Source organism: Dipodomys merriami, unplaced genomic scaffold (assembly GCF_024711535.1).
Source record: "Dipodomys merriami isolate MVZ:Mamm:240054 unplaced genomic scaffold, mDipMer1.0.p SCAF_429, whole genome shotgun sequence".
Taxonomy (NCBI): domain Eukaryota; kingdom Metazoa; phylum Chordata; class Mammalia; order Rodentia; family Heteromyidae; genus Dipodomys; species Dipodomys merriami.
In genome coordinates this window covers 193,209-220,018 of record NW_027205926.1, presented here as the reverse complement: position 1 = coordinate 220,018, position 26,810 = coordinate 193,209, and the positions used below count along the sequence as shown (strand labels likewise).

General features: G+C 40.9%; 1 protein-coding gene across 1 annotated transcript; it reads left to right on the top strand.

Moving 5' to 3' along the window:
- The first annotated feature begins 4,793 nt into the window (after nt 1–4,793).
- On the top strand, nt 4,794–26,574 carry LOC138807714 (rab GDP dissociation inhibitor beta). The gene is made up of 11 exons (XM_069993491.1): nt 4,794–4,876; nt 11,514–11,621; nt 14,865–14,964; nt 17,677–17,811; nt 18,614–18,812; nt 19,065–19,196; nt 22,478–22,577; nt 24,373–24,544; nt 25,162–25,306; nt 25,496–25,550; nt 25,637–26,574. The coding sequence occupies exons 1-11, from the start codon at nt 4,832–4,834 to the stop codon at nt 25,781–25,783; spliced, it is 1,338 nt and encodes a 445-aa protein (XP_069849592.1). The 5' UTR covers nt 4,794–4,831; the 3' UTR covers nt 25,784–26,574.
- The last annotated feature ends 236 nt before the right edge of the window (nt 26,575–26,810 follow it).

Below are 26,810 nucleotides of genomic sequence, written 5' to 3'. Positions count from 1 at the left end.
ATCCTACCTGGTTTTCTTAAACCCGTCTATTTTAAAGATATAATATTATATATATAATATTATTAAGGTATTTACAGAGGGGTTACTAATTTATAAGTCAGGTAATGAGCACATTTCTTTTTTGGACAATGTCACCCTTTCCTTCATTTGCTCCATTACCACTGTTTATTTTTAAGCTCCTGAAGTTGGGGATGGTTTGTGTACAGCAATGAAATTAGAGCAGACAAGGGACAAAGATGGTATAATAAAGAATGAAATCTACAATTCTGTCTGAGCAAAAGATGTAACCAGTCACTGCTAAAATGGAGAATGGGAAAAGAGGAAGAGTTGTTGGGGTGGGCATAGACAAATGATGCATCATCTTAGGAAATACATATATTTGGAGCTATATAAGTTATCTTTCATAGATAGCCTATTATTTCCTTTTTCTAGAGCATTAGCAGGAAATTTGAAAACATACCAAGTCTCGAAGACCTTTTGAAACAGTAATTATAGTATCTTAGGAGAAAGGACCTACTTCTCAAGTGTCTGGAAGAATTGGGACTGATTCTACCACATTTAGTCTTTGTTGACTTCTGAGTCATTTATTCTTTCCTCAAATATTTGCTCATCATCTACCAGGTGCTCAGCACTCTTCTGAGTGCTAGGAGCATTGACTATGAACAAAACAGATGATATCCCTGCCCTAGTTGGCAAAGAACAAGTGAAGAAAATAATAAGCAAATTGATAAGGCAGTGAAAAGAACTGTAGTAATGGCTGAGGGGAAATGGAAAGAATTAACTCTGTAAAGAGGTGCAGGGGGGAAGTGACCCTTGGCAGTTAAGGAGCTGGTAAGAGTACAAAGGCCATTGGGTAGTTAAAGGTTGATCAGATTCTAGGAACTGAGAAACTACAGTGCTTTAAGTTTAGTGACCAACAAGCAAGTAAACATTGTAAGACAAAGTTGGAATGTCAAAGCTAGAGCAAACAATCCCTTGTAGGCCCTATTAGAGGGTTTGCATTGTATTCTAAAAGATATGGAGAAGTAATGACATGATCTAAATTCATATTTCAAGAAACTGATAAACAAAATAGACCAGGTAAAAAAGAGGTGGGAAAATCTGTCGCAGAAACTGCTGCAGTGACTCAGAAGAGTGAAAAGTGGCCTGGATTAAAGTTCACTGTAACTTTCTCTCCTTAGGCTCATTCTCTTCCCTGATAAAGTTCAGATAATAGAACAAATTAATAAACAATATTTTCTAAAAGCCAAATACAAATAAGACATTTGCCATAAATTCCTCATTTGTGTAAAGATCTGCAGTATTTTCAAGATGGATGGTGCTTTCTATTCTCCTCCATCAAAGTACCTCCTTCCACTAAACCTCAGGTTTCACTCTAGAAGGAACCAAAAACATCTGTGACCCCACAATCCACTGAACCAAGTTAAGCTACTTTAAGCTACTTCACCATAAAATGTTTTTTTGCTTTCCAAGTTTCTTGACAACTGTGGTAAGTGGGGAGGAAAGATCCAAGAGCAGGCTCACACTTTTGGAGACTCAGTCTCCTTAAGATACTATTTGATTTGTTTTTCTCCAGGGAAGAAGTCTTAAATTAATCCCCTTATCTTAATGCCTTTAAGTTTCTCTGTAACCCTATTCTTCATTCAAAACACAGCATATCTTAGCTGACAGACTTAAAACCCTCTTCAACATTTATTTACTATTATTGCTAAATCAAAAAAAATAGTGGGGTATTGTATGTTACAAAATACAGACCTTGTGAGTTCCAATTAAAGACCTTCTTGAATATCAGCTGTTTTGCCAACAGAAGTCAGTTAGACCCACTGTTACATGAGGACATTCAATAGTCTCTTCCATTTTGTACTTGAGTTTTATATTATAAAAATTCATTTGGTCAGCCAGGCACCAGTGACTCAGCATGTAATCCTAGCTACTCAGGAGGCTGAGATCTGAGGATTGCTATTTGAAGCTAGACCAGGTAGAAAAGTCCCTGTGACACTCTTTTTTTTTTTTTTTTGGGTCCGGTCGTGGGGCCTGAACTCTGGGCCTGGGCGCTGTCCCTCAGCTCTTCAGCTCAAGGCTAGCGCTCTACCACTTGAGCCACAGCGCCACTTCCAGCTTTTTTCTTTTTTGCTTATGTGGTGCTGAGGAATCGAACTCAGGGCCTCGAGCATGCAAGGCAAGCGCTCTACCACTGAGCCACCTTCCCAGCCCCCTGTGACACTCTTATCTCCAATTAACTACTCAAAAACTGGAAGTGGAGCTATGGCTCAAAGTGGTAGAGTGCTCTCATTGAACAAAAGTGCACAGGAACAGGGCCCACACTCTTAAGTTCAAGCTCCACGAACAACAACAACAAAAAATTCATTTTGTGACTAATGTATATGTCATTTTATGGATGTAGGGAAATTTAAACACTATCTTTAGTTGGGGGGGGGTCACACGTAAGTATACACTCTCCAAGTTTCTGGGAGAGGAAAGTATCAATGGTGGTGCAAGTCTTGCAAACAATGGCACTTTTGACTACTACAGTTGTTGAGGGCCACTTATTAAAGCTAGGGACCAGTGACTAATAACAGTAATTCTATATACTCAGTAGGTGGCTAATATCTGAGGATATTAGGTTCAAAGCCAGCCTGGGCAGGCAAGTCAGTGGGACTCTCAGAACTCTGCTAGTACTCCCCTCCCAAACAGAAGTGGTGGCTCAAATCTGTACTTCTAGTTACCAGAGAGGCAGAAATTGTAGTCTGAGGTCAGTCAGGATATAAAAGTTTGTAAGCTTCCACCTCAATGGCTGTGTGAAGTGTTGTGACTGTCATTCCTATTAACATTCATGGGGAAGGGGGAGATCACAGCCCAGGGCCACCAAACATAGAGGGAGGCAAAAAGGGGAGGAAGGAGTGGCTCAAATGTTAAGGTACTGAGTTAAAATCTTACCCAGCCATCAGTGTTTCATATCTGTAATCCTAGTTACTCAGGAGGCTGAGATCACAGTTTGAAGCCAGCCCTAACAGGAAGTCTGTGAGACTTTATTTCCAATAAACTACTAAAAAAAAAAAAGAAAACTGGAAATGGAGCTGTGGTTCAAGTGGTAGAGTGTTAGCCTTGGGAAAAAGAAGCTCCCAGCGCTCAGGACTGGCATAAAATAAGAAAAAAAAAATCCTATTACTGGAAACAAGCAAGGTGTTGGTGGCTCATATCTCTAATCCTTGCTACTCTGAGCTCTGAGGATCAAGGATCCAGGTTAGAAGCCAGCCAGAACAGACAAATCTAAGAGATTCTTTTCTCCAATTAGCCAGTAAAGAGCCAGAAGTGGAGGCGTGGCTCAAGTGTGAGTTGTAGCAGAGAGCATAAAAGCTGAGTTAGAGTACCAAGACACATTCTTCCACAAAACAAAACAAAAAAAGCCTATGCAGGACTTTTAATTGAATCTAATCCAGTAACTGTCCATTCCAATTGGAAACTGAACAGCGTTCAAAGTCTATTTAGTCTATTTTAGACCATTGAAGTCTGTGGACTGAATTCAATTCAGTTAATTTACTCAGACAAAGGAGAGTTCAAAACATAAAGTGAGTGGAGCGTGGGTCCAAAAGTAAAACTTACCTAGGCCCACCAGCTGCTGCAAAAAGGTGGGTACCTCACGTGTTAGTTTGACGATCTTGGGGACCACAGCATGTTTAATTCTAGGTCCTGCAGACTAGGCTAATCTTTTAAGCAACAACAAAAGCTGAAACGAAATTTAGCGTAATTTTAAACAGTATAATCTTGGAACCAAGCAGCACTTCGGACCAAAGAGAGCTCATAAATGCATCTCAACTCAAGTGTGATAAACTACATCTAAAACCAGAAAATCAGGAAATGTTCAAAACTATCTGAACAGTGCAATTCAGCGTTTGCCGTATAAGGGCACACTTTGGCGGCCTTGGGCAGGGGGCGGGCCTAGGCTCGGTTGCTAGGCTACCAGGGTACACTGTCAGGGCAGGTAATAACCTGCGTGCACTTCCACTATGGATGGTGGCCACTTGGGGACAAGCTTTACCTCTCGCAGAGACGTTTGGGGGCCAGAGCCAAACGAGTATGACTCAGAACTCAAAATAAGGCAGGGACTGTGTGTCTGAGCTCTTCGCCGCACCACTGAGCCCAACCCAACGGGCGGGAGCAGGCTCCGGGCCCGTGGCGACCAGGCTGACGTCCGCCGAGGGGCGGCCCGGGCCCCAAGTTCCTCACCCACGTGGCCCCGCGGGCACCAGAGTCCAAGGACGGCGGTCGGGCTCTGGAGCCTCGGATCCAGCCAGTCCCACCTGCCCAAGGGCTGGAGTAACGACCGCGGCAGCCAAGCGGCGGCCTCCGTCCCGCCACGCTCAAGCTCAACTCGGTCCAAGCCCCGCATGCCACGGCGGCCCAGACCACGGTGGCAAAGACGGGCGGGGAACCGGAAGCCGACATGGCGACATCCCGCCCTCCTCCCGCGAGTGGCGGAAAAGGCTTGGGCTAGTGACTGGTGCTATCCAATCAGAGAGCGGGAAGCGCGTGACTGACGGCTCTCGCGACCTCTCCGCAGGCCCCGCCCTGGCCGAGGAGGCTGCGCCGCCGCCGCCGCGCCCTCCCCTCTCGCCCCATCCCCGCCCCGCCCCGCCCCGCGCCCTCCCTCCTAGCTCTTCCCGTCTGAGGTGGCGGCCGGCCTTGCCTCTTTCTCAGCTCCATCTTACCTCTCCTTCGGCCTTCCCTCTTTCTTCAGGCCCGAGGACGGCCTGAGTCCTTTCCCGCTTCTTGAGGGCGGCTGCAGTGCCCCTGCGTCTCCTCGTTTCTCGGAGCCTCGCCCTTCCCCGCCATGAATGAGGAATACGACGTGATCGTGCTGGGCACCGGCCTGACGGTGAGCCGCGAGCGGCGAGGGGGTGGAGGGCGGCCCGAACCGGGGGAGGGGAGGTGCGGGCAGCGGGGGAGTCGGCCGGGGAGCGGGATCGTCCGAGGGTGGGGGGCGGGGAATCGGTCCCGGGGTGAAAGGGCGGCCCGGAAGGGAGGATGGGCCCAGGGTGGCGGCGGCGGGGCGGTCCCTGCGGGGCCCCCCGGCCAGGCCGCGGCCCGGGGCCGCCCGCGTCGGGAGGGTGGGCGCACCCGCGGGCCGCGGCGGGGGCCCCGCGTCGCCCATCAGCGGCCTCGGGGCGCCTCTGCTCCCGGGCTTCTTTCCTCGTCCGCCTTGGGTTTTGGAAAGCGGGGCGCGGAGGTGTCATCGTGGGTGCGGGTGAGATTTGTGGGGCGCCCCGCGCGTGGGCTTTGCCCCATGTGCGGCGGGCCGGGGGGAAGAGCAGGAACTGGAACTCTGGTTGTGCATCCGTGTGTGAAGGCAGTCAGCCGGGTGGGACCGAGGACGGCTGGTGAGGAGCAGCTAGCGAAGAGGAAACACAGTAACTAAAGCCTGCCCGCGGTGCAGATGTCCCCGCACTTCCCTTTTGGGTGGGTGACCTCTTCCGACTGGAAGCAGACGGAGGGGGAGGAGGTGGCCCCCGGCCGGCGCATTTCCTATCTAGCTTGCAGCCGCCTCTACCGGTCAGCCTTTGGCCAGCGGAGTCGAGCGGAAGGTTTCGTGACGAGTCCTTGGATAGCCGCTGATTTGCAAGAGTTTTTAAAAGTTTTTGGAGAAAATGAAGACACTAGCTTTAATTTTTTTTTGTTTATTCCCCAATCTCCAAAGAAGAAGCCTTACAGCTTCTTTTAAGCCATCCTTTCATTCACTTACTGAGCATCTGGTGATTTGGAAGAAGTGAGTTGGTTTTTTATTTTTTCCTCCAGACGTGTTTATCCAATGCTTTCTCATCCACCGGACCCTTGCTATAATGTTTATCCAATGCTTTCTCATCCACCGGACCCTTGCTATAATGTTCCCTTGGTGGGATTTGTTTTGTTGCTTTCACTGTCCCACCTGGATGCTTTTCCCTAAGAAATGGATTAATGATAGAGCTTGCCAGAAGCCAAGTTCTCTGTTGTACCTACTACACTCCTTACCAAGACTTAGAAGATAAATCAATAACACGAAGAATGCATTCCTAATAAAGTTTTAGGGGTATCTAATACCACAGTATAATTATTTTCCTGGGTATCTGTCTGCTTAGAGATAATATTCTGCAAATAATGCAGGCGGATTTTTGGAAATTGTACTTTTGTTATTAAAATGTAAAAACAAGTTCATCTTGGAAAACCAACCTTTTGGGCTGTCAGTTTAGGGAACATTTGAAATTTGAACTGAGTTCCCACATAATCTTAGGAGCACTGTTGTAAGTCTTGTGAATTCCATATGATTTGACTTCACATAATCATTTACTATAAACCACCACTTCACATTTATTGAACTGCAGTGTAATCTCAGGATCAAATTATATACAATTTAGATGACATCCATAAATAATTATGTGGCCTTCTCGACAAGAGAAAAATCTGAGTTTTTATTTGGCTATTGTGTTTTGTAAAAATAATACTGTAGTAAATCTGGAAAAATAGAAAAGAAGAAAAATTAAAAGTCACACTTATATCTGTCCCAGATTCAATAACAAATACACATAGTGAAAGGGAAGGGTCATTTAAAAACAAAAACAAAAACACCCTGCCATATCATTCTCTTCCCTAAGATAAAGCCATGTTGATTTTTATTTAAATTGTACAAAACAATATGTTTCATTATGGCACTTCTGCTGTATATTCCATGTACTTTGATCTCACCTCCCATCACTTGTCTGCTTCCTTCCACTATCACTGCCTGGTCTGCAAATAGATGTCCATTGGGATTTGTGTCTGTTTGCTATTTATGAATCAAGATTCAGTATACTAGATAGTACATATAATATTTGTCCTTCTGAATCTCACTTGACTTCACATGAACTCCAGTTCCATCTATTTTCCTGTAGATGACACAATTTGATTTGTAATGGTTGAATAATATACTTCCTTGTGTGTATGTATACACCATATTTTCTTTATTCATCTGTCAGTGGGCATCTGGACCTACCTATTACTTGGTTGTTGTGAATTGTTTGACTAAGTTTTTTAGTTTTCTAAAGAACTGTTCTAAGCTGGGTGCTGGTGGCTCATGCCTGCAATCCTAGCTACTCAGGAGGCTGAGATCTGAGGATCAAGGTTCAAACCCAGCCACGGGCAGAAAAGTCCCTATGAGGCTCTTTATCTCCAATTAACTGCTCGAAAGTCAGAAGCTGCATGTGGCTCAAAGTGGTAAAGCACTAGCCTTGAGCAGAAAGACATCAGGGACAGTGCCCAGAGCCTGAGTTCAAGCCCTACAATTGACAAAAAAAAAAAAAAAAAGATTAGTGATTATTGTTGGATAATACTCTTTTGAACATACCCTTTTTACTTTGGTTATATTTAACCAGTCCAGAAACAGGCATGTGATGATGATCTAGGAAGTAGTACCAAATACACGCCTATTACTTATTCAGAAAGCCATTCCTTGGGGTTAGGAGGGATGGGGAAAACATGAAAGGGGTGATATTGATCAAGATGCATTGTATTGATAAACTGACGTAATCTCTTTGTATAACTACTTAAAGATAATAGAAACAAAAACCCAAAAGCGATTCAGTCATTTTCAATGTGGACCATTTGGCTGAATTTCTTTTTGTAGGAGCTGTTCTACTGTTTTTCTCTGGGTATTGCTAATATTTCAGATTTGCTCATGATTAAGGTCTGTTGAACACGATAACTGGGTACAAATCCATCATGGAAGTTCCACTTTCCTTGTTTAGAAGCTTCACTTTGTACCAAAGATGAAACAGTCCTTATAACAACCAAGACATTTTTATTTAAACTCATTTGGATTGTGAGCTTACTGATGGGCGATGAGTACATACTAAACTTGAAATTAGACACATTATCTTTTATTAGTGTAAAAGCTTCAATCTCCATGAGTCTTCCTAGACTATTTTGGGGCACATTCTTTAAGAATTGTATCAATTCATGGCAATAGCATTATGAACACCATTGATAAAAGCAGTGGTGAAAGGATGATTTTGATAAAGAGAAAAAGGTTTTCTGAATCAGTTGTATGGTGTGAACTCAGGGCCTGTTTGCTGTCTTTGAATTCCTTTAGTGCAAGGCTTAGGGTTCTGCAACTTTGAGACACAGCTCCACTTCCAGTTTTTGAGTGGTTAGTTGGAGATAAGCATCTCACAGGGACTTTTCTGCCCTGGCTGGCTTCAAACCTCAATCCTTGGATCTCAGTCTTCTGAGTAGTAGACATGAGCCACCTGCACCTAGCAGTAAAGAGAAATCTTAGATCCTCATTTTTAGTGGTACTAGGGCTTACATGACTAAAGGATCATCGAAGTTAAAAACCCCCAAATTACAGCTGACTCAGAGTTAACATATTGTTTAATTTCCTTAATTTAAATATTTACTGTGTAAGGTTTAAAGACCTAATGAAGGCAGATGGTGTCAGTTATAGGTACCAAAATATATAATGCCCCGTGTATTAAGTTCTTTGCATGTTAAGAGCTTGTTACTTATGTATTTGTTGTTGGTAAGGGGTTTAACTTAGGGCCTCGTGCTGTCTAGGCAGGCTTTCTACTGATGAGCCAGGCCTCTTGTCCTTGATAGAATCTTGCACCTCCTACTTCCACGTGCCTTGTACATGGATCCTCCTGTTTTTTGATGCAATACTACACCCATCTTCTTCCTTTAAGATAGTCTTTCAAACAAGTGTGTTGGAGTTTGCCTTTTTGCCCTTGTTTTCTATCCATTAAGTCTTAATTAAGCTCATATTAAATCCATAAATATGCACCATAACTTTTATGAAGGAGGCCTGAAACAATTTGGTAAAAACTAAAATCTTTGCTCTGGCTAGGAAAAATGGAGTATTTGGTGTAATTTAGTTTCCTAAAGAATTGAGAATTATCCCTTTGAAGGACTACAGTTCTTGGAAAAAAACCTTTCTAATGATTTTAATAACTTCACCAAGACAGTAAATTTACTTGATAACTAATATCTCATTTCATGAATGTTAATATTGTGTTGTGCTATAATAAATGTACTCTCATTAAGACTTAGGTAAGCTAGGGCTGGGAAGGTGGCTCAGTGTTAGAGTGCTTGCCTTGCATGCATGAGGCCCTGAGTTTGATTCCTCAGCACCACATACGCAGAAAAAGCCAGCAGTGGTGCTGTGGCTCAAGTGGTAGAGTGCTAGCCTTGAGCTGAAGAGCTGCGGGACAGTGCCCAGTCCCAGAGTTCAGGCCTCAGGACCGACAAAAAAAAAAGAAAAAGAAAGAAAGAAAAAAGAAAAAAAAGAGACTTAGTAAGCTTTGTGGGTACTTTGATTCTCCTTTCATTTCAGACCTGTCTGAAATGAAAATCCCTTTTTGATCTTCTCTTCCCCCCTTTGCTAGGAGGCTAGCAACTCATAAAGAATTTGTATTTTGAACATAGTTGTATATCTTATTTTGATGTTTGTGTGTGTTCTTGTTTTGTGTAGGTCATTTGTGGGTGAGTTTAAAATTATATGTTGGGTTTAAGCCTAATATGTTGAGGATAGTCATACACATTTCCATTATTGTTCTCTTTTTGTGGTGGGGGGGTCATGGGTCTGTGGGCCTCAGAGCTGTCCCTCAGCTCTTCAGCTCAAGGCTAGCGCTCTACAACTTGAGCCACTGTGCCAAACTTACGGTTTTCTGAGTGGTTTATTGGAGATAAGAGTCTCAGGGACTTTCATGCCTGGGTTGGCTTTGAACATTGATCTCAGCCTCCTGACTAGCTAGTATTACAGGCGTGAACCACTGGCACCAAGCCTATTATTGTTCTTGACATACACAATTGATAGAAAGTGTTTTCTTTCTTTGTGGGTGATTCGTTGTTTTTTGTCATGTTGGGATTCAAAACCAGCATCTCATGCATGCTAGGTAAGTGCTCACTCTATGATTGAACTACATCCCCAGCCCTGGGCCAGGTTTTCTTTCTTTCTTTTTATTGCTATTATAAAGTTGATATACAGAGGGGTTACAGTTACATGAGTCAGGTAATGAGTACAATCCTTTCAAACCGTGTCTCCCTTTCCCTCATTCTCTCCCAGTTTTTCTAGTTACTTGCTTGTTATTCCATATTTAAAAGGTAGGTAGTAATAAGTTTTAATTTTAGGAGATACTCAAATTGAGGATCATTAATATATCCAGCTCTGACTCATTTTTATCAGTGAATTAGTAACTTCATCCCATGTGTAAAATAGAGTTTCAAGCATTACACTTAAGGTACTATGTTTTATTTTAGTAATATAGAAACAGTCTTCTATAGATGAATATATAGTCTGAGCCTGTAGAATTCCTACTAGTTTCACTTAGCTTTGGTCATATTTGTTCCAAGCAGTGCTGTTGAAGTTAGCAGCTGTTAGACTCCCGAATTTAAATTTCTAGGCCCTTTATTTTAGATTTTAACCTTTAGCGCTTACTATAGGGCTACAAACTAGTATGTCATGCTTATTTGTAGTGGAGTGTGAAGGATTAGATGTATAGGCTCTGCAATATTCACTTTGCTATGATTTTGCCTCCAAAAGTTGGGTCCTGATACCTACTTTTATTAGCTGGTTCTTCCTCTTTGTTTTGTCAGAACCTTGTTTATTTGTTTTTATTTTTTATTTTTGGGTCCGGTCGTGGGGCCCTGAACTCTGGGCCTGGGCACTGTCCCTCAGCTCTTCAGCTCAAGATTAGCACTCTACCACTTGAGCCACAGTGCCACTTCCGGTTTTTTTCTTATGTGGTGCTGAGGAATCGAACCCAGGGCCTCGAGCATGCAAGGCAAGTGCTCTACCACTGAGCCACCTTCCCAGCCCCTGTTTTTATTGTTTTACTACCATAAGGGTAAGGTACTAGTACCCAGCCCCTGCATTATTTTATAGTATTATTTCTGTTATTTGGAAAGCACTGGTTTACTTTGGGTAATGCAGTCTTTCTTGCTTTCTCTCCTTCTCCCTCTCTCTTCTTTCATGTCAGTAACAGGGCTTGAACTTGGGACCTGAGTGCTGCTGTCCCTGAGCTTTTTTGCTCAAGGCTAACACTTTAGCACTTGCGCCACAGCTCCCACGTCCAGGTTTGGCTGATTAATTGGAAATAAAGAGTGTTTGAACCACAGTCCTCAGATCTCAGTCTCCTGATTCAATAGAGTTATACACATAAAGCCACTGACACCTGGCGACAGTTTCTTCCTATAAAAAAAAAATCAGTTTTGGGGGCTGGGAATGTGGTAGAGTGGTAGGATGGTGGTAGTAGTGGTAGTGGTAAACTGTTTGCCTAGCATGCATGAAGCCCTGGGTTTGACTCCTCAGTACCACATCACAGAAAAAGCTGGAAGGGGCGCTGTGGCTCAAGTGAGAGAGCTCTAGCCTTGAGCAAAAGAAGTTCAGGGACAGTGCCCAGGCCCTGAGTTCCAGCCCCAGGACTGGCAAAAAAAAAAAAAAAAAAAAAGTCAATTTTTAACATGCTGTGACTTTTCTTCTTTTAAAGAGATGTCTGTTTTCTCTGCAGGAATGTATCCTGTCAGGTATAATGTCAGTGAATGGAAAGAAGGTTCTCCACATGGATCAGAACCCATATTATGGAGGTGAAAGTGCGTCTATCACGCCACTGGAAGATGTACGTATTCGTAGGAATTCATATACCTTTGTAGTTGAAGGATTTTACCACTTGGGTTGTTTTTGTTTTATTAACTAGAAAGTCTGTAGCACCATGGTTCTTTAGGTTCTTTGGGACTTATAGAACTTTAAATTGTGACTTTGTTGCCATGTAGCATTTAATACCATAGTGGGAGTGGGAGGAATGGTAGGGAACCTGGTGTGTGCCTGGCATGGTGCCAGTCTTCTCTCCAGAGTCTTACTGGTTGTCTTATATTTATCCCCACTTTTCTGATTACAGAATTGTGTTTGTGGGGTTAACATTTCAGAGTGGCTTGTGAAACGTGTCGTGATTCCCAGTTTTTAGGGGATGGGCACATGAACTATTTTCTGTCTACTAAATTGTTTATTTCTCTGTGTGGGTCTTGTAGACCATCCAGATACACGTATGGATATGAGCTGTACTATGTTCTCTCTGTGTGTGTGAGAGAGAGAGAGAGAGCCAAAGAAATTTGTACATGTATTCCATGTTTTTTACATATTCAGTGACTTATTGAACTTCATACTTATATGTCATAAAGACTTTTCTCTGTATTTAAGAATACAGGGCTGGGAATGTGGCTTCAAGTGTTTGCCTAGCATATATGAAGCCCTGGGTTCGATTCCTCAATACCACATAAACAGAAAAAGCCAGAACTGGTGCTGTGACTCAAGTGGTAGAGTACTAGCCTTGAGCAAAAGAATCTCAGTGACAGTGCCCAGGCCCTAAGATCAAGGACTGGCCAAAAAAAGAAAAAAGAATAAGAGAGAATACAGACAGTTGATAGACTATTTGTATCAAAATCCTTCCATCTGAATTGAGCAATTAATGTTTTGATACATTTTTATTATTGTTGTTAATGGTTCGGGGTTATTCTTGTGTATGTTTCTTTGTTTGAGATAAAATAGAGCCCAGGCTAGCCTTAAACACTCATGATCCTTTGGCCTCTGCTTTCTGAGTGCTGGAATTACAAGCATGTATCACCACACTCAGCTTTGCTCTGTTGGGTTTGAACCACTGAAAGTAATGTAGACATGATAACATACAGATGTTAAATATAACATTGTCCTCCTGCATAATCATAATATCATTACATGTTTATGAAAAGTGACAGTATCTAGACCTCTCAGGTTTTCCATTGATCTCTGACTGTTGAAGTTTTGCATTCCTGTTGTTTCTCTTAATTCTCTTAGTCTACAAAAGACTACCTCACTTCCCCCCTTTCTTTTCCTTCTGAGAAGGCTAGGATATTTTATAGGTTGTTGGTTATTTCCTTCTACATTGCATTAAAGGCACATAATGTTAGGTTACCCCTACTGTGAATGATGCTTACAGCTTTGGTTGGGGTGATGACATCGTTCAGATCTCTTCTTATAGGTCATTTGTGCAGGGACATGCTGGCATTGTTCCTTCCACACTAGTATACTTACTGTTGCTCTTAAGTAAGACAAACAAGCTTTCTTCTCTCCTTTACCATTCCCTTTTCTCCTCATTAATTTTTATTCAGTTGTTGCCAGTGTTACTTAGGGATGGGGAACCTTTTTCCTGTTATTTCTGCCAAAAAACATTTGGATTGTTTTTGTTTTGTTTTTGGTGCCTATCCTGGACCTCGAATTCAGGCACTGAGCACTGTCCCTGAGCTTTTCTGCTCAAGGCTAGTGCTCTACCACTTGAGCCACAGTTCCACTTGTGGATTTTTGGTGCTAAATTGAAGATAGGAATCTCATGGACTTTCTTTCCTACCTGGGCTGGCTTAGAACTGCAATCCTCAGGTGTCAGTCTCCTTAGTAGCTTGTTTACAGGTATGAGCCACTGGTCCCTAGCCCCATTTAGATATTTATAAGATCATTTGCAGCCCATAAAAAATTACCAGTACAGAAGACAGCTCTGGGAAGTTGAAAAGAAGTACACAAAAAGCATATGTGTTTATTTTGTCATATGCCAAATATTTCCTGTGCCATACACAGCCTTCACCAGATGTTTCCTGTTCCGAGTAGGAATTAAAAGGTTGAATTCATATTCTCAAACTTTTTTCCTTCCTTCCTCCTTCCCTCCCTCCCTCTTTCTTTCTTTCTTTCCTTCTTTCCTTCTTTCCTTCTCTCCCTCCCTCTTTCTTTTCTTTTCCTTCTTTCCTTCCTTTCTTCCTTTGTATCTCTCTTTCTCTCTCCCTCCCTCCCTCCCTCCTCCCTCTCTCCCTCTCTCCCTCTCTCCCTCCCTCCCTCTCCTTTCTTTCTTTCCTTCCTTCCTTCCTTCCTTCCTTCCTTCCTTCCTTCCTTCCTTCCTTCCTTCCTTCCTTCCTTCTTTCTTTCTCTTTCTTTCTTTCTTTCTGTCATGGGGTTTAAACTCAGGGCTTGAGTGCTATCCCTAAGCTTTTTTGCTCAAGGCTAGTGCTCTACCACTATTAACCACAGCTCCATTTCCAGTTTTCTGGTAGTTAATTGGAGATAAGAGTCTCACAGACTTTTCCTGCCCAGACTGGTTTTGAACTATGATTTTCAGAGCTCAGCCTTCCAAGTAGCTATTATTAAAGGCATAAGCCACCAGCATCTGGTTTATATTCTCAGACTTTTAAACCACAAACTTTCTTTTATCTAAGCTTATACTTAGCTCATAGAAAGTATACATGAATTGGCTACCCAATACATACCCACCCACATCAACTAACACCTGCAAAAGTCACATAAGCCAAGTTTACGGTGATTTAATAATAATGGGTATATGAATATGTCGAGGCTTATTATTGTAAACCTTAGATGTGTGCTACAATTTGTACTTTAGTTGTTTCTTAATAGAACTTGAAAATTTTAGCTAATTTTAGTTTTCCTCTGACAAAATTCAAATTTAGTTTTTCAATTCTTTCATACCACAGAAGCAGAATTAAGCGTTTCTTTTATTCAGGAGAGAATGAGTTTAAGTGATTTCTACAAAAAATAAATACACCTCTAGGACTAGTGTATGTCACTGACACATAGTTTTGTATTCTTGCTTTTCTACTAGTAACAAATAAAAGCAAACTTGTGTATTTTAGCACTCATGAGTTACATAATATATTTAAATTACAAATGTATTGGAATCTTGATAAAAATGTTATCTGATTAAAAGTAAAACTCCCTCATACTTTCCCTTACATAGTAATGTTTAGTTATTATTGCCAAAGCCACTTATTCATTTTATAATTAAAATTAAATTTTCTTACATTATGGAAATTCTTTGTTTTACTTTTAGTTATACAAAAGATTTAAATTACCAGGAGTACCACCAGCATCAATGGGGAGAGGAAGAGACTGGAATGTTGACTTAATTCCCAAGTTCCTTATGGCTAATGGTAAAGAATTCTAACTTAATTTTGAGTCTGATTTGGAAGTAAAAACTAACTCTTGGACAGAATTATTGTGGGTGTGAGGAACTGGGTTTTGTGGAATGCCAACAGTATGGTTAATAAATGATCCATTAGGAGTATCTGAAGTCAATAAGAATGAGGGGGGACTAACTGATAAACAGCTCTGGAGAAACAAAATTATGATGCAGCACTATACAAACCAAAACCAAAAGCATTTTGTAAATGTGACTTTGTAAGCATTTGACACAGTTATAAACATTTGGCACAATTGTGTAGTACATACCAAAATTGTGATTTTTTTTGACTGACTTCCCTCTTGATGCTTTGGTAATAGTCTTCAATAACTAGATCTTTAGAAACTGTCATTTTAATGTTTTTCAATTTTGTAGCTTGTAAAGTATTTTGTAGACTTTTTCATATTAATATTCCCTTATTTTAGAGGCATAAAATACATTTAAAAACTAGATTCTTGGTTCTAAATCTGTTTCCTATGAAGTAAGTGTGTACTGCCCTTTCTTTTTTCTGTTCATATTTTGTAGTTTGTATTAATACAAATAGTTGGAAGTTTAAATATGCTCTGAAATTTAAAATGAACCAAATTCTTTAGAAATGAATAATAAAAAGTTTTATTCTCAAGTATTATTAAAATTAGAAAACAACTGGGTGCTGGTGTCTCATTCCTATACTCCTTGCTACTCAGAATGCTGGTATCTGAGTAGGATTGCAGTTCTAAATTAGCTTGGGCAGGAAAGTCCATAAGACTGATCTCTAAGTAAGCACCAGAAAAGCCAGAACTGGAGCTGTGGCTCAAGTGATAGAGCTCTTGCCTTCAGTGAAAGAAGCTCAGGGACAGTGCCCAGGCCTTCAGTCCAAGCCTCAGGATTGGCATACATACACAAAAATAGAAATATAGTTAAAGGAAATAAATTTACATAACCAAAATTTCACCATTAAAATTTAATAAGATTGACTATTTTAGCATATGTGTATGTATGTATAGATATACAGATGTATATATCACACACACATAAATCTTGTCCCAGTGAACATTGCACTTTTCAGCTAGTGTGGTATGAATGCTTATGTGTGTGGCGGAGAGGGAGAAAGAATGCATTGATGACAAGTCTTACCGTTTACTTCCTAATTATGGCTATGACCTTCTTAAAAAGACTTTAAATTGCAATGTTTGCTTTCATTAGTAATACTACCCTTTCCCAACAACCTTTAATATTATTCATTTTACTATTTGTCATTTTGTCCTATTTGAAGGTAACAGAATGAGGTTTAGAAATATATCAGCTGGGCAAGTGGCACTGTGGCTCAAACAGTAGAGCGCTCACCTTGAGCTGAAGAGTGCAGGGACAGCGCCCAGGCCCAGAGTTCAAGCCCCACAACCAACAAAAAAGAAAGAAAAGAAAAGAAATATATCAGCTGGGCTGAGAAGGTGGCTCAGTGGTAGAGTGCTTGCCTCGCATGCATGAGGCCTTCAGCACCACATAAGCAGAAAAGGCAAGTGATAGAGCGCTCGCCTTGAGCTGAAGAGCTGAGGGACAGCGCCCAGGCCCAGAGTTCAGGCCCCACAACCAGCAATAGCAAATAAATACATAATATATATCAGCTTTCCTAGGTAGTGAACTGGCCAGCCTGTACTCTGCACATTTTTCTACGTTTAGTGTTTGAGCATTCTTGGGCTTATAGGAAGTTAGAACTCATTGCAAGCCTTGTTCTTTATCTGATGTTCATTTAAGTTTAATGAATATAAGTTGACTTAGACATTGAAATATTTTATTGTCTCTTTGAAATATAATAGCCGGGTGCTGGTAGCTCACGCCTGTAATTCTAGCTACTCAGGAGGCTGAGATCTGTCGATCATGGTTCAAAGCCAGCCAGCAGAAACTCTGTGAGACTCTTATCTCCAATAAACCACTAGAAAACTGGAAGTGGGGCTGTGGCTCAAGTGGTAGAGCACTCGTCTTGAGCTGAAGAGCACAGGGAAAGCGCCCAAGCTCCACGACCGGCCAAAAAAAAAAAAAAAAAAAGAAATAAGCAGCCTAAATAAAATTGCAGTAATATTATTAATTCTAAACCTCATACTTCAAATAAGTAAAATACATAGATTTTTCAAAGCAAGTTGGTAAGATTTAGTATTGAAGGTACAACATTTAAAGAACTTTGTAAGTGTATAGTATGTAAGTGTATAGTATTTAAATGGTTCAACCATTTAAATAAAGCCATAGGTGTTTCTTTGGTAGGAGTTACTGGACGATGTAATGAAAAATTTGGCAGCCACTAATATTAGAAATGTGTAAATGTACATTTATTTCTGGTTTGTCTTCTTTGTTTTCTTTGATGCTGATACTAGAACTTGAACTCAGGGCCTCATGTTCTCACCTGGTTTCTTTATTCTACTACTTTGGCTATACATCTACTTCAGGCTTTTTGGTGGTTAACTGGAGATGAGAGCTCACAGATTTTTCTGCCTAGGCTGGCTTTGAACTGAGATCCTCAGAACTCAGCCTCTTGAGTAGCTGGGATTAAAGGTGTGAGCCACCAGCACCTGGCAAGTTAATATTTTTTACTAACATATATTTATTGGGAGAGGGAGTTGCATGACTTTTCTGTACATGCATAGTATTTCTTCTAATTTCCTATGATACTAAGGTTTATATTATAGTTTGAATTATATGACTCTTCTAGGTCAGCTGGTTAAGATGCTGCTTTATACAGAGGTCACTCGTTATATGGATTTCAAAGTGATCGAAGGGAGCTTTGTCTATAAAGGAGGAAAAATCTACAAGGTTCCTTCCACTGAGGCAGAAGCCCTGGCATCTAGTAAGTGATTTCATTTTTTTTTTCTCCCACTCAGAATCATGAGATTTTGTAGTGGAAAGGAATCTCAGAAACTAGTCTCCAGGTATTATTGAATGTCTGTATGTGCCTGATGTTGTTCTAGGCAATTTGAAGAGAAGAGGAGAAGGGGGATGAAATTAGGAAAGTTTCCTTTTCATTGTCTTCTTACCAGCTACATATTATTTGTAGGAATACTGATCAGTAGGAAAAATTGAGAACTATGTATAAAGAAGTAACAAGCAGTGAACTTGACTATCTAGAACTTCATTAAACAGTGACCTGTTGTACAGTCTACTTCCAAATTATTTTGATGCAATTTATCCTTGATGTCTTAAATGTCTTTCCCAATAGATGCCAGAGTATCCAATAGATGCCAGAATACATTTTAACATGCCGAAGAGGAAAAGAAAAAGCATTTAGAATTTTTGGTGATGGGCTGTGTGGATCAGAGTTGTCAGGGACAGACATTGAGATGTCTTCATAGATAATGTGCTTGTCAATCACATTTACTCTCTATGAGTAAGAGACAATTCAACTTTAAAATTTAAAGATACTGGCTATAAAGATTTGTATTTGTATGGTCAAAGTCTTTGTAATGTCCAGTTTTAATTATGTGCTTAAAAAATGAAACTGGAAGCCATGTGGTTCAGATTTTCCTATCTTAAATCATACTTTATATCAGAGGAGCTGAAGTTAAATGACATGTATGTTTAAACTTCCTCCATGCTTTCCTTTGCTTAGTGTTCTATTGTGAATGTGTGCTTTTTGAAAAATTGTTTTGTAGGTTTAATGGGACTATTTGAAAAACGTCGCTTCAGGAAATTTCTAGTCTATGTTGCCAACTTTGATGAAAAAGATCCTAGAACTTTTGAAGGTGTCGATCCTAAGAAGACGTCAATGCGAGATGTGTATAAAAAATTTGATCTGGGCCAAGATGTCATAGATTTTACTGGTCATTCTCTTGCACTTTACAGAACTGATGAGTAAGTAACTGATGGCCTTTTTTGACTTGTGTTTTCTTGGAACTTTTAAGTGAATTTCCCAGATCTCCAAAGTGGAAATTTTAACAGCAATTTTATAGATGTATTGTACTAGGAGTAAAGCGGTTCTAATGGCAAATTGATGTTGCAACGTTGTAAATGAAATAAGATAATAGCTTGAAGTTACTTGAGAAAGATTTTAAATTGAACAAGAAAACCAAACCCTTATTTGAATGCTTATTTCTTTTTTTCTAGCTACTTAGACCAGCCATGTTGTGAAACCATTAACAGGATTAAACTTTACAGTGAGTCTTTGGCAAGATATGGTAAAAGCCCATACCTTTATCCACTCTATGGCCTTGGAGAACTGCCTCAAGGATTTGCAAGGTAAGAGCCTATGTTTAACATTGATTCTGAACTTTATTTTGAGTAGATGTATATAACCTGTGATTTGACTGTTGAGATATACTCCTGAATAGTGAGAGGTCATTCATCTTTTTTTTTTTTTTTTAAGATTCACTTCTCCTTTTTTCTCCTTTTGTTATTTTTTCTGGGACTTTTTATTCCATTTTATTAAAAAAAATAATATCTTGGGGCTGGGTGTTTAGCCCAGCAGAAGGGCTCCCGCCCGGCGCACAAAAGGCCCTGGGTTCGGTCCTCAGCCCTGGGGGAAAAAAAAATAATAATAATAATGTCTTGGCAGTAGTAGGGTTCAAATCGAAGTCTTCATGCTTCCTGGGCAGATGCTCTGCTGCTTCAAGCATACCTCTAGCCCTTTTTGCTCTCTTATTTTTGAGATAAGGAATTTTGTCCAGGCCAGCCTGGACTGTGATCCTCCAATTTCTGCTTTCCACTTTAGATACAATGACAGGTTTGTGCTACTATGTTGAGATGAAATGTTGCAAACATGGTGTGGAACCAAGATTCTCCTGATCTCTACCACCTAGGGGAACTGGGTGGTAGAGAATGGTCGTACCACCATTGCCAGATACATTGATTTTTTTTTTTTTAAATAAAGTTTCTGAACAGTTGAACACGGAGCTTCAATAAAACAATTCAGTTTGACAAAGTGCTAGTGCTCGTTGCAACTCTTGAGGTTATTGAAGTTCTTTAATCTCTTTCATTGGCTCTCATGTTCAAAAATGCCTGTTCATGTATCTTCAGTTTCACTGACTACTTCTGCTTCTTTTTTGTTTGTTTGTTTGATAAGGGGATGCTGAGAATTGATCTCTGCCACTGACTTTCACCCCAGCCCTGTTTATTGTTGTTTTGGGACAGGACCTCACTAAATTCTCTTGGTTAGACTTGAACTCATGATCCTCCTGCCTCAGCCTCTCAAATACCTTGGATTCAGGTTTACAGCTCCTTAACCTGGGTTTTCCTGCTGTACTCAAGTATATGGAAATGGAGTAAGTCAGGCTACTCGCACCTTAGCTTATGGAGGGAGGGCTTGGGCCTTTACTTTCCCAGGACTGGAATTCATAACACCTATATAACCTTGAGTCATGCACATGTGTGCTACCTTAGGTAACACCAAGACATAGGAATCCTTGAGATCCGATGTCTGTGACCTTGTGTGACTGCTGAAGGACAGGGTCCAGTGCAGTTATACCACTGTTGGACAGTGAGTTGCCATTGGAGGACAGGATGTAAGGGGTGCTCCTGCTGGAGAATAGGATGTAGAGAAATACGGATAGACAGGATGATGGATAGGATGTAGAAGAGTATGGGGACAGGATATAGAAGAGTATGTATACAGTATGTACAGTAGGTATAATTGTGAACAGAATGAAACTGGTGCTGTTGTGGAGTCCAGGAGCTATAGTAGTTGGGATGGGCCAGTGAGCAGCGTGCTGTTGTGCTATGGTTGCTTTTACTGCTGGTGATGTGTGTGGATGGAACATGACCTCCATCCCCATCCTACCTGAACCAAGAGAAAAATCTGAAAAGAACCTGTTTATTCCATTCAGTGACTTTTATGTTGCACCTTCTACTTCTAAAATTTCTTTTCCTTTTTTTTGTTTTTGCCAATCCTGGGGCTTGAACTCAGGGCCTAGGACTGTCCCTGGGCTTCTTTTGCTCAAGGCAAGCACTCTATCACTAAGCCACATTCCCAGCCCCTAAAATTTCTATTTTTTACATGACATTTTTACAAATTTCTCTGCTCATTTTGGTTGTATGTTAATAATGCATTATTCCCTAACAGATCTCTGAAGAAGGATATTTGTCCTTGGGCATATTTACAACAGTTGTCTTTTTACCTGTGCCGTTTGACATCTGGACCTTTGTATTTGTTTCTATTGATTGCTTTTTCTGTTTACTTTGGATCATATTTTTACATTTTTTCATGTGTCTAGTAGTTACAGATTATATATAGGGTAAATGGATAGGTAGAGATTCTCTGAAAAGCTGGTTTTTGGTCAAGTAAGCATTTAAATTATTAACTTGTGGAGGCTTGATTTTACTTTCTTAGGGTGAATCTTTTTTACTTTGAATCTTTGAACACTAGGGTGAAGTCTTTCTGGGGTCACCATTCTCCAAAACCGCCACTTAAAACTGTAATCTCAGCTCAGCTTTTATCATTTGAAGTTTTTCTTTGGGTCTCTTGGATTCTCCCTTTTGGGATGTGTGTGTGCACATGTGTGTGCACACATGCATGACCAGTACTGGGTCTTGAATTCAAGGCCTGAGTGCTCTTTTTTAGCTTTTCATTCAAGGCTGGTGCTCACGGCTCAGGATTACAGGCTTTAAACCCCAGTGCCCAACTGGATTCTCCCTTTTGTATGAACAACTTTTAATATTTGAAAAGTTTATACAGACTCGTTAAATCCTTTGTACATCCCCCCCCCCTTTTTTTTTTTTGCAGGGTTTCTCTCCTACACATGCTTTTTTGTGTAGTCCTGGGGATTGAACTCTCAGGACCTGGACACAAGTAGCTACTCCTCTCCTTTCCCCGCCCCCCCCCCCCCCCCCCCCCCGCTTTCCCCATCTCCTCAGGGCCTTGGTTCTGTCCCTGCGCTTCTTTGCTCAAGGCTAGTGCTTTACCACTTGAGTCACACCTCCGCTTCTAGCTTGGTAATTGAAGATGAGTCTAAGGGACTTTACTGTCCAAGCTGGTTTTGAACCTGCAACCCTCAGATCACAGCCTCCTGAATAGCACCAGTGTGTGACACTGGTGCCCAGCCTCCCCTACAGACTACCCCAGATTCCACCTTACCTCAGATCTATAGACTGCAGGCTTCCCATTTCTGTCCTGGCTGTCTGAACTGTCTGTATTACATAGACAGAGGTGGTTCCCTCAGAAGAGCCCTGTAGATCATGTAAATTGCCTTGACACTTGTTTCTCTTCTAGTGTCTTCTCCATTTTCTGCTTGCTTTTTTCCTGGGCCTTTTGATAATCTTTGTTTCTAAGTATACAATTTATGTGGGGAAGAACTAGACTTTTTTACAAGCTATCTCTGGAATACTGGTCATTGGATCCTTTTGATGTGGTAATGGTATGAGAAATTAAGTCGGCTTATTAAATCCGTACTTTACCTATAGATTCTATAACATCCTTCTAGAAAGAAATTGAAAAAATAGTCCTTAATACATTCCAGACCTAAGAAGGGAGACTTATGCAGCTGAAACAATTCTGTATTATAATGGAGGGTTAACAACCTTTGTAGGCTAAGTGCTATTTATGGAGGCACCTACATGCTGAACAAGCCCATTGAAGAAATCATTGTGCAGAATGGAAAAGTAGTTGGTGTTAAATCTGAAGGAGAGGTAAGTAGCTTTTACAATTTTAAAATTACTACATTCTTGTGAAAAAAGTGCTTATTTGAAGGTGGACATTGACGCTAGCTTCTAGACTATACGATTTTGTTAGGTGGTTGGTGTTCCCCAGGATTGTTCTGTAGTTGATGTGCCTTGGGTTGTTTTTAATACATTAACCTTTTCTGGTTTGCTTTGCTCTTTTAAGACTAAAATATGTAGTACTATGGAATTTAAAAGTATCCCATATTTAAAGGGTATTTTGGAGTCTGTCTCCAGATTTTTCAGATTTTTGTTTGGCTTTATTTTTACCATCCAGAATTTATTGGTTGAAATTGGGCTTTGCTAGTTGGTTAATATAGGATTCAGCTGTGGATCTGGTCTAGGCAGAGTTCTGAATAGTGTTACTCAAAGTTGAATACTCTGTAAACCATGCTAGTCTGGTTTTAGTGCATGTTCTGACACAGGAGGCCTTAGAACTCTGCCTTTTCTTAGAAACTCTCAGGTGAGCCCGGCACCTGTGGCTCAGGCCTATAATCCTAGCTACTCTCCTAGCTGAGATCGGAGGATCAAGGTTCAAAGCCAGCCCTGGTAGGAAAGTCCCTGAGACTCTTTATCTTCAATAAACCACCAGAAAACCAGAAGGGGTGCTGAAGCTTAAGTGGTACAGTGCTCACCTTAAGCTGAACCCAAGCCCAGAGTTCAAGTCCCATGACGGGTCAAAAAAAATACTCAGGTGAAGATGATATTGCTGGTCAGAGAGCTGTACGTTTTTAAATACATTATTACTTATTCCTTCCTTTTGTCACCATACTGTTTAGTACTTCTGCCCTTTGTCTTAGTCATTGCCCTTGCCTGTTCTGCTAGTAATGCGTGCACTCCAAAATACCTTATTTGCTGTTGGTGCCTGGAAACCTAAAATGCTTTTCGTGTTTTGAGGCTGGGCTCTTTATTCTTTTTTTTTTTTTTGGGGGGGGGGGGTCCAGTCGTGGGGCCTGAACTCTGGGCCTGGGTGCTGTCCCTCAGCTCTTCAGCTCAAGGCTAGTGCTCTACCACTTGAGCCACAGCGCCACTTCCGGCTTTTTTTCTTTTTGCTTATGTGGTGCTGAGGAATAGAATCCAGGGCCTGAAAGGCAGTGTTCTACCACTGAGCAACCTTCCTAGCCCAGGCTGGGCTCTTTATAATGTAAATCTTATACTTGAATTCTTCTGCTTTACCTTTCCCAGTGCACTGAACTGTTAGGAAACGTAGAAACCTCAACCTTTTCGGGTGATTCAATCTCATGGGAAATGAGGATTTGAGATCAGATTTTAGTGAGGTTGAATGACATTTTGAGTTCTTGATATATTCCCTGTCATTTCATGGCTTTCTCATTTATACTGTGAATAGTACTTTTTGATGCACAAAAATTTAAAATTTCACAAAGACCACTTGGTCTATTTTTTTCTTTTCTTTTGTTGTCAGTGTCTGAGATGTAAGAAAGACATTATCAAGTTCAGTATCATGAAGCTTTTTTTGGTGGGGGCGCAGGGTGGTCCGGTTGTGGGTCTCATGCGTGCAAGGCACTCTACCACAGAGCAACCTTTCCAGCCCATGTTTTTGGTTTAGTCAAATCATTTGACCGTAAATGTGAAGCATTTATTGCTGGGTTCTTTATCTTGCATACCACTGCATGGATGTAGCTTTATAGGGATTCCTCCAGCACTGTTCTTTTTTGAGGTAGTTTTGAATTCTAGATAGTCTTATGTATGAACACAGGATGTATTTCCATTTATGTCTTCTTTACAATCTTTTATTTTGTTCTAGATTGCTCGCTGTAAGCAGCTCATCTGTGACCCCAGCTATGTAAAAGATCGGGTAGAAAAAGTGGGCCAGGTTATCAGAGTTATCTGTGTTCTCAGCCATCCCATCAAGAATACCAATGATGCCAACTCCTGCCAGATTATTATTCCACAGAACCAAGTCAATCGAAAGTCTGGTAAGTAGTAGATGTTGGTAGAAATTTGTTACATTGTTTAGGGTTTCAAACCCAGATACCTCATTTTGTACACTGAAGAAATTTTTGTATCATTTAAAGTTGGAGTCTTCCATCATTTTTGACCCAATCTTCAACTCATTTGTTAGCCTGTGTTGTTGATGCTTCCAGAAGGGAAAATTTTGACTTAGTTCAGTCAGTAGATTCCATTTGGGGGAGCTGAAATGAGACCTAATGTTATCTGTGTGGTAGAGGAAGCCACTTACCATCATCTCAATGGTGACTGGGAAGCACAGAGAGGGAGCAGAGTTAGACTGACCAGTTGACCATTGATGAAGCCAGTGCCACCAGTCCAGTTTTCCTATTAGCTTCACCAGATGGAGACCAAGTCTTTAACACATGAGCCACATCCAAACCATAACAAGATTAAAAGAAGTTCCAGTTATTAAATATATGTGTTCTTACCCTGACCCAGTTCATCTTCCTAAGGAACTTAAGCCTTGAAGATATCGGCTCTTCCCAGTAGTTTTTATTCATAATTAAATCAATTATGTGAAATCTGGAATGTTCATGTCCCAGGGTTACAAACCATGAAAGACTGAGCTGTTATTTGTTTGTAGATATCTATGTTTGCATGATCTCGTCTGCACACAATGTGGCTGCCCAGGGCAAGTACATTGCGATCGTTAGTACAACTGTGGAAACAAAGGAACCTGAGAAAGAAATTAGACCAGCTTTGGAGCTTTTGGAACCAATTGAACAGAAGTAAGTTGTATTCATTTATGTCAACCACGATACAAACTGAGGTCTTAGTTTGGGCTGAATGGTAGTGATCCCGAGAACCAGGCTGGCAGCCATTGGTGTGGGCTGTCTTTCCTCTACCAACCTTAAACTTTGAAAATATAGGCAGAGATGGGGTGTGGGAACTAACCTGCCAATTTTTTTCTCTTCCAGATTTGTTAGCATCAGTGACCTCCTTGTACCAAAAGATTTGGGAACAGACAGCCAGGTGCGTGTGACTTGACAAAAATGTATCAGGCTTTATAGGGAAATAGCCTATATAATCTTAAAATTCTCATAAACTTTTGTTTCCAGATCTTTATTTCTCGTGCATATGATGCTACAACTCACTTTGAGACAACGTGTGATGACATAAAAGACATCTATAAGAGGATGACAGGATCTGAGTTTGACTTTGAGGAAATGAAGCGCAAGAAAAATGATATCTATGGGGAAGACTAGCAGCAGTACGTGTTATCTAATTAGGACACATTTAAAAATTGGCAAATAGTGCATATTGTATGAAATCAATATTGTAAGGCCTGGTTTGTAATCAAAATGAAGATTGAGAGTGCTGTAACCAGTAAATACTCCTCCCCTTCATCTCTCTAATATCATGTATTAACTTGTTTTCATGGAGTGGCTATTCAGAACTGGCTGTTTACCACATTCTGTTCTATTTAACCAACCAGACTGGCTTTTTTGTAGTGAAGGAGCAGTTTTAAACATACATTGTGATATTGATAGAGAACTTGATACAGTATTTGTATCTTTTAATCAGTGTAGCCTTTGCAGTTGTGTGCTTCCACTGCTCAAGAGCTGGATCTATACAATTTGTGTGCCATCTTGACATTGAATCTAAATTTTCTAGTTTGGGACAGCATTTCTTAAGTGTTGTGCATTATTACATTTTGTGTTATGTCAAGTATTATGGCAGGGCCCAAATAGGATTGCCACAAGTTTGGTTTATGGGCATAAGTTTCTAACCAAACTCCAGGCTTAAGGAGTTGTTTGGAGGAAGCCAGTATGTGGTGTTTTAACCTAGTAAAATTGATGAGAGAAGGGGAGAGGAACACATCTCAAAGCAGGTAAAGTGTAGAAGCATCTTGTTTCCCAGGTATGGCTTCTTCAGTGGACCAAGCTGCAATGCAGTATTGATTTGACAGAGCCTCTACTTCATTGATGTCTGTCTCAAAATGGCTCCAAATGATTTCTGTACTGCAAAATAAAGCCAAACTCTGGAAACCACCGCACTCATATATTGGTCTGTTTGTGTCCTGATTGTGAATGCCACAGCACAGCTACTATACACATTGCCTTTAGTAGGACCCAGGTCAACACCAGGCAGAAGAGTCACCGGTTTTTTCACAGGCACTAACGCACAGCACCTCATCTGGACGTCAGATCAGGCCCTGTCCTGTGGCTTTCTTAGTTGACAGAATGTGACAGTTTTGCTTTCAGCAGAAGTTAACAAGTACTGCCTTTTCTT

What these genes read in the sequence shown, in the direction of transcription:
- LOC138807714 (XM_069993491.1), top strand. Translation starts at nt 4,832, where the DNA reads ATGAATGAGGAATACGACGTGATCGTGCTGGGCACCGGCCTGACG. An exon ending in CTATCACGCCACTGGAAGAT is followed by an intron (nt 11,622 to 14,864) that starts GTACGTATTCGT and finishes TTTTACTTTTAG; the next exon opens with TTATACAAAAGATTTAAATT. An exon ending in GGCAGAAGCCCTGGCATCTA is followed by an intron (nt 17,812 to 18,613) that starts GTAAGTGATTTC and finishes ATTGTTTTGTAG; the next exon opens with GTTTAATGGGACTATTTGAA.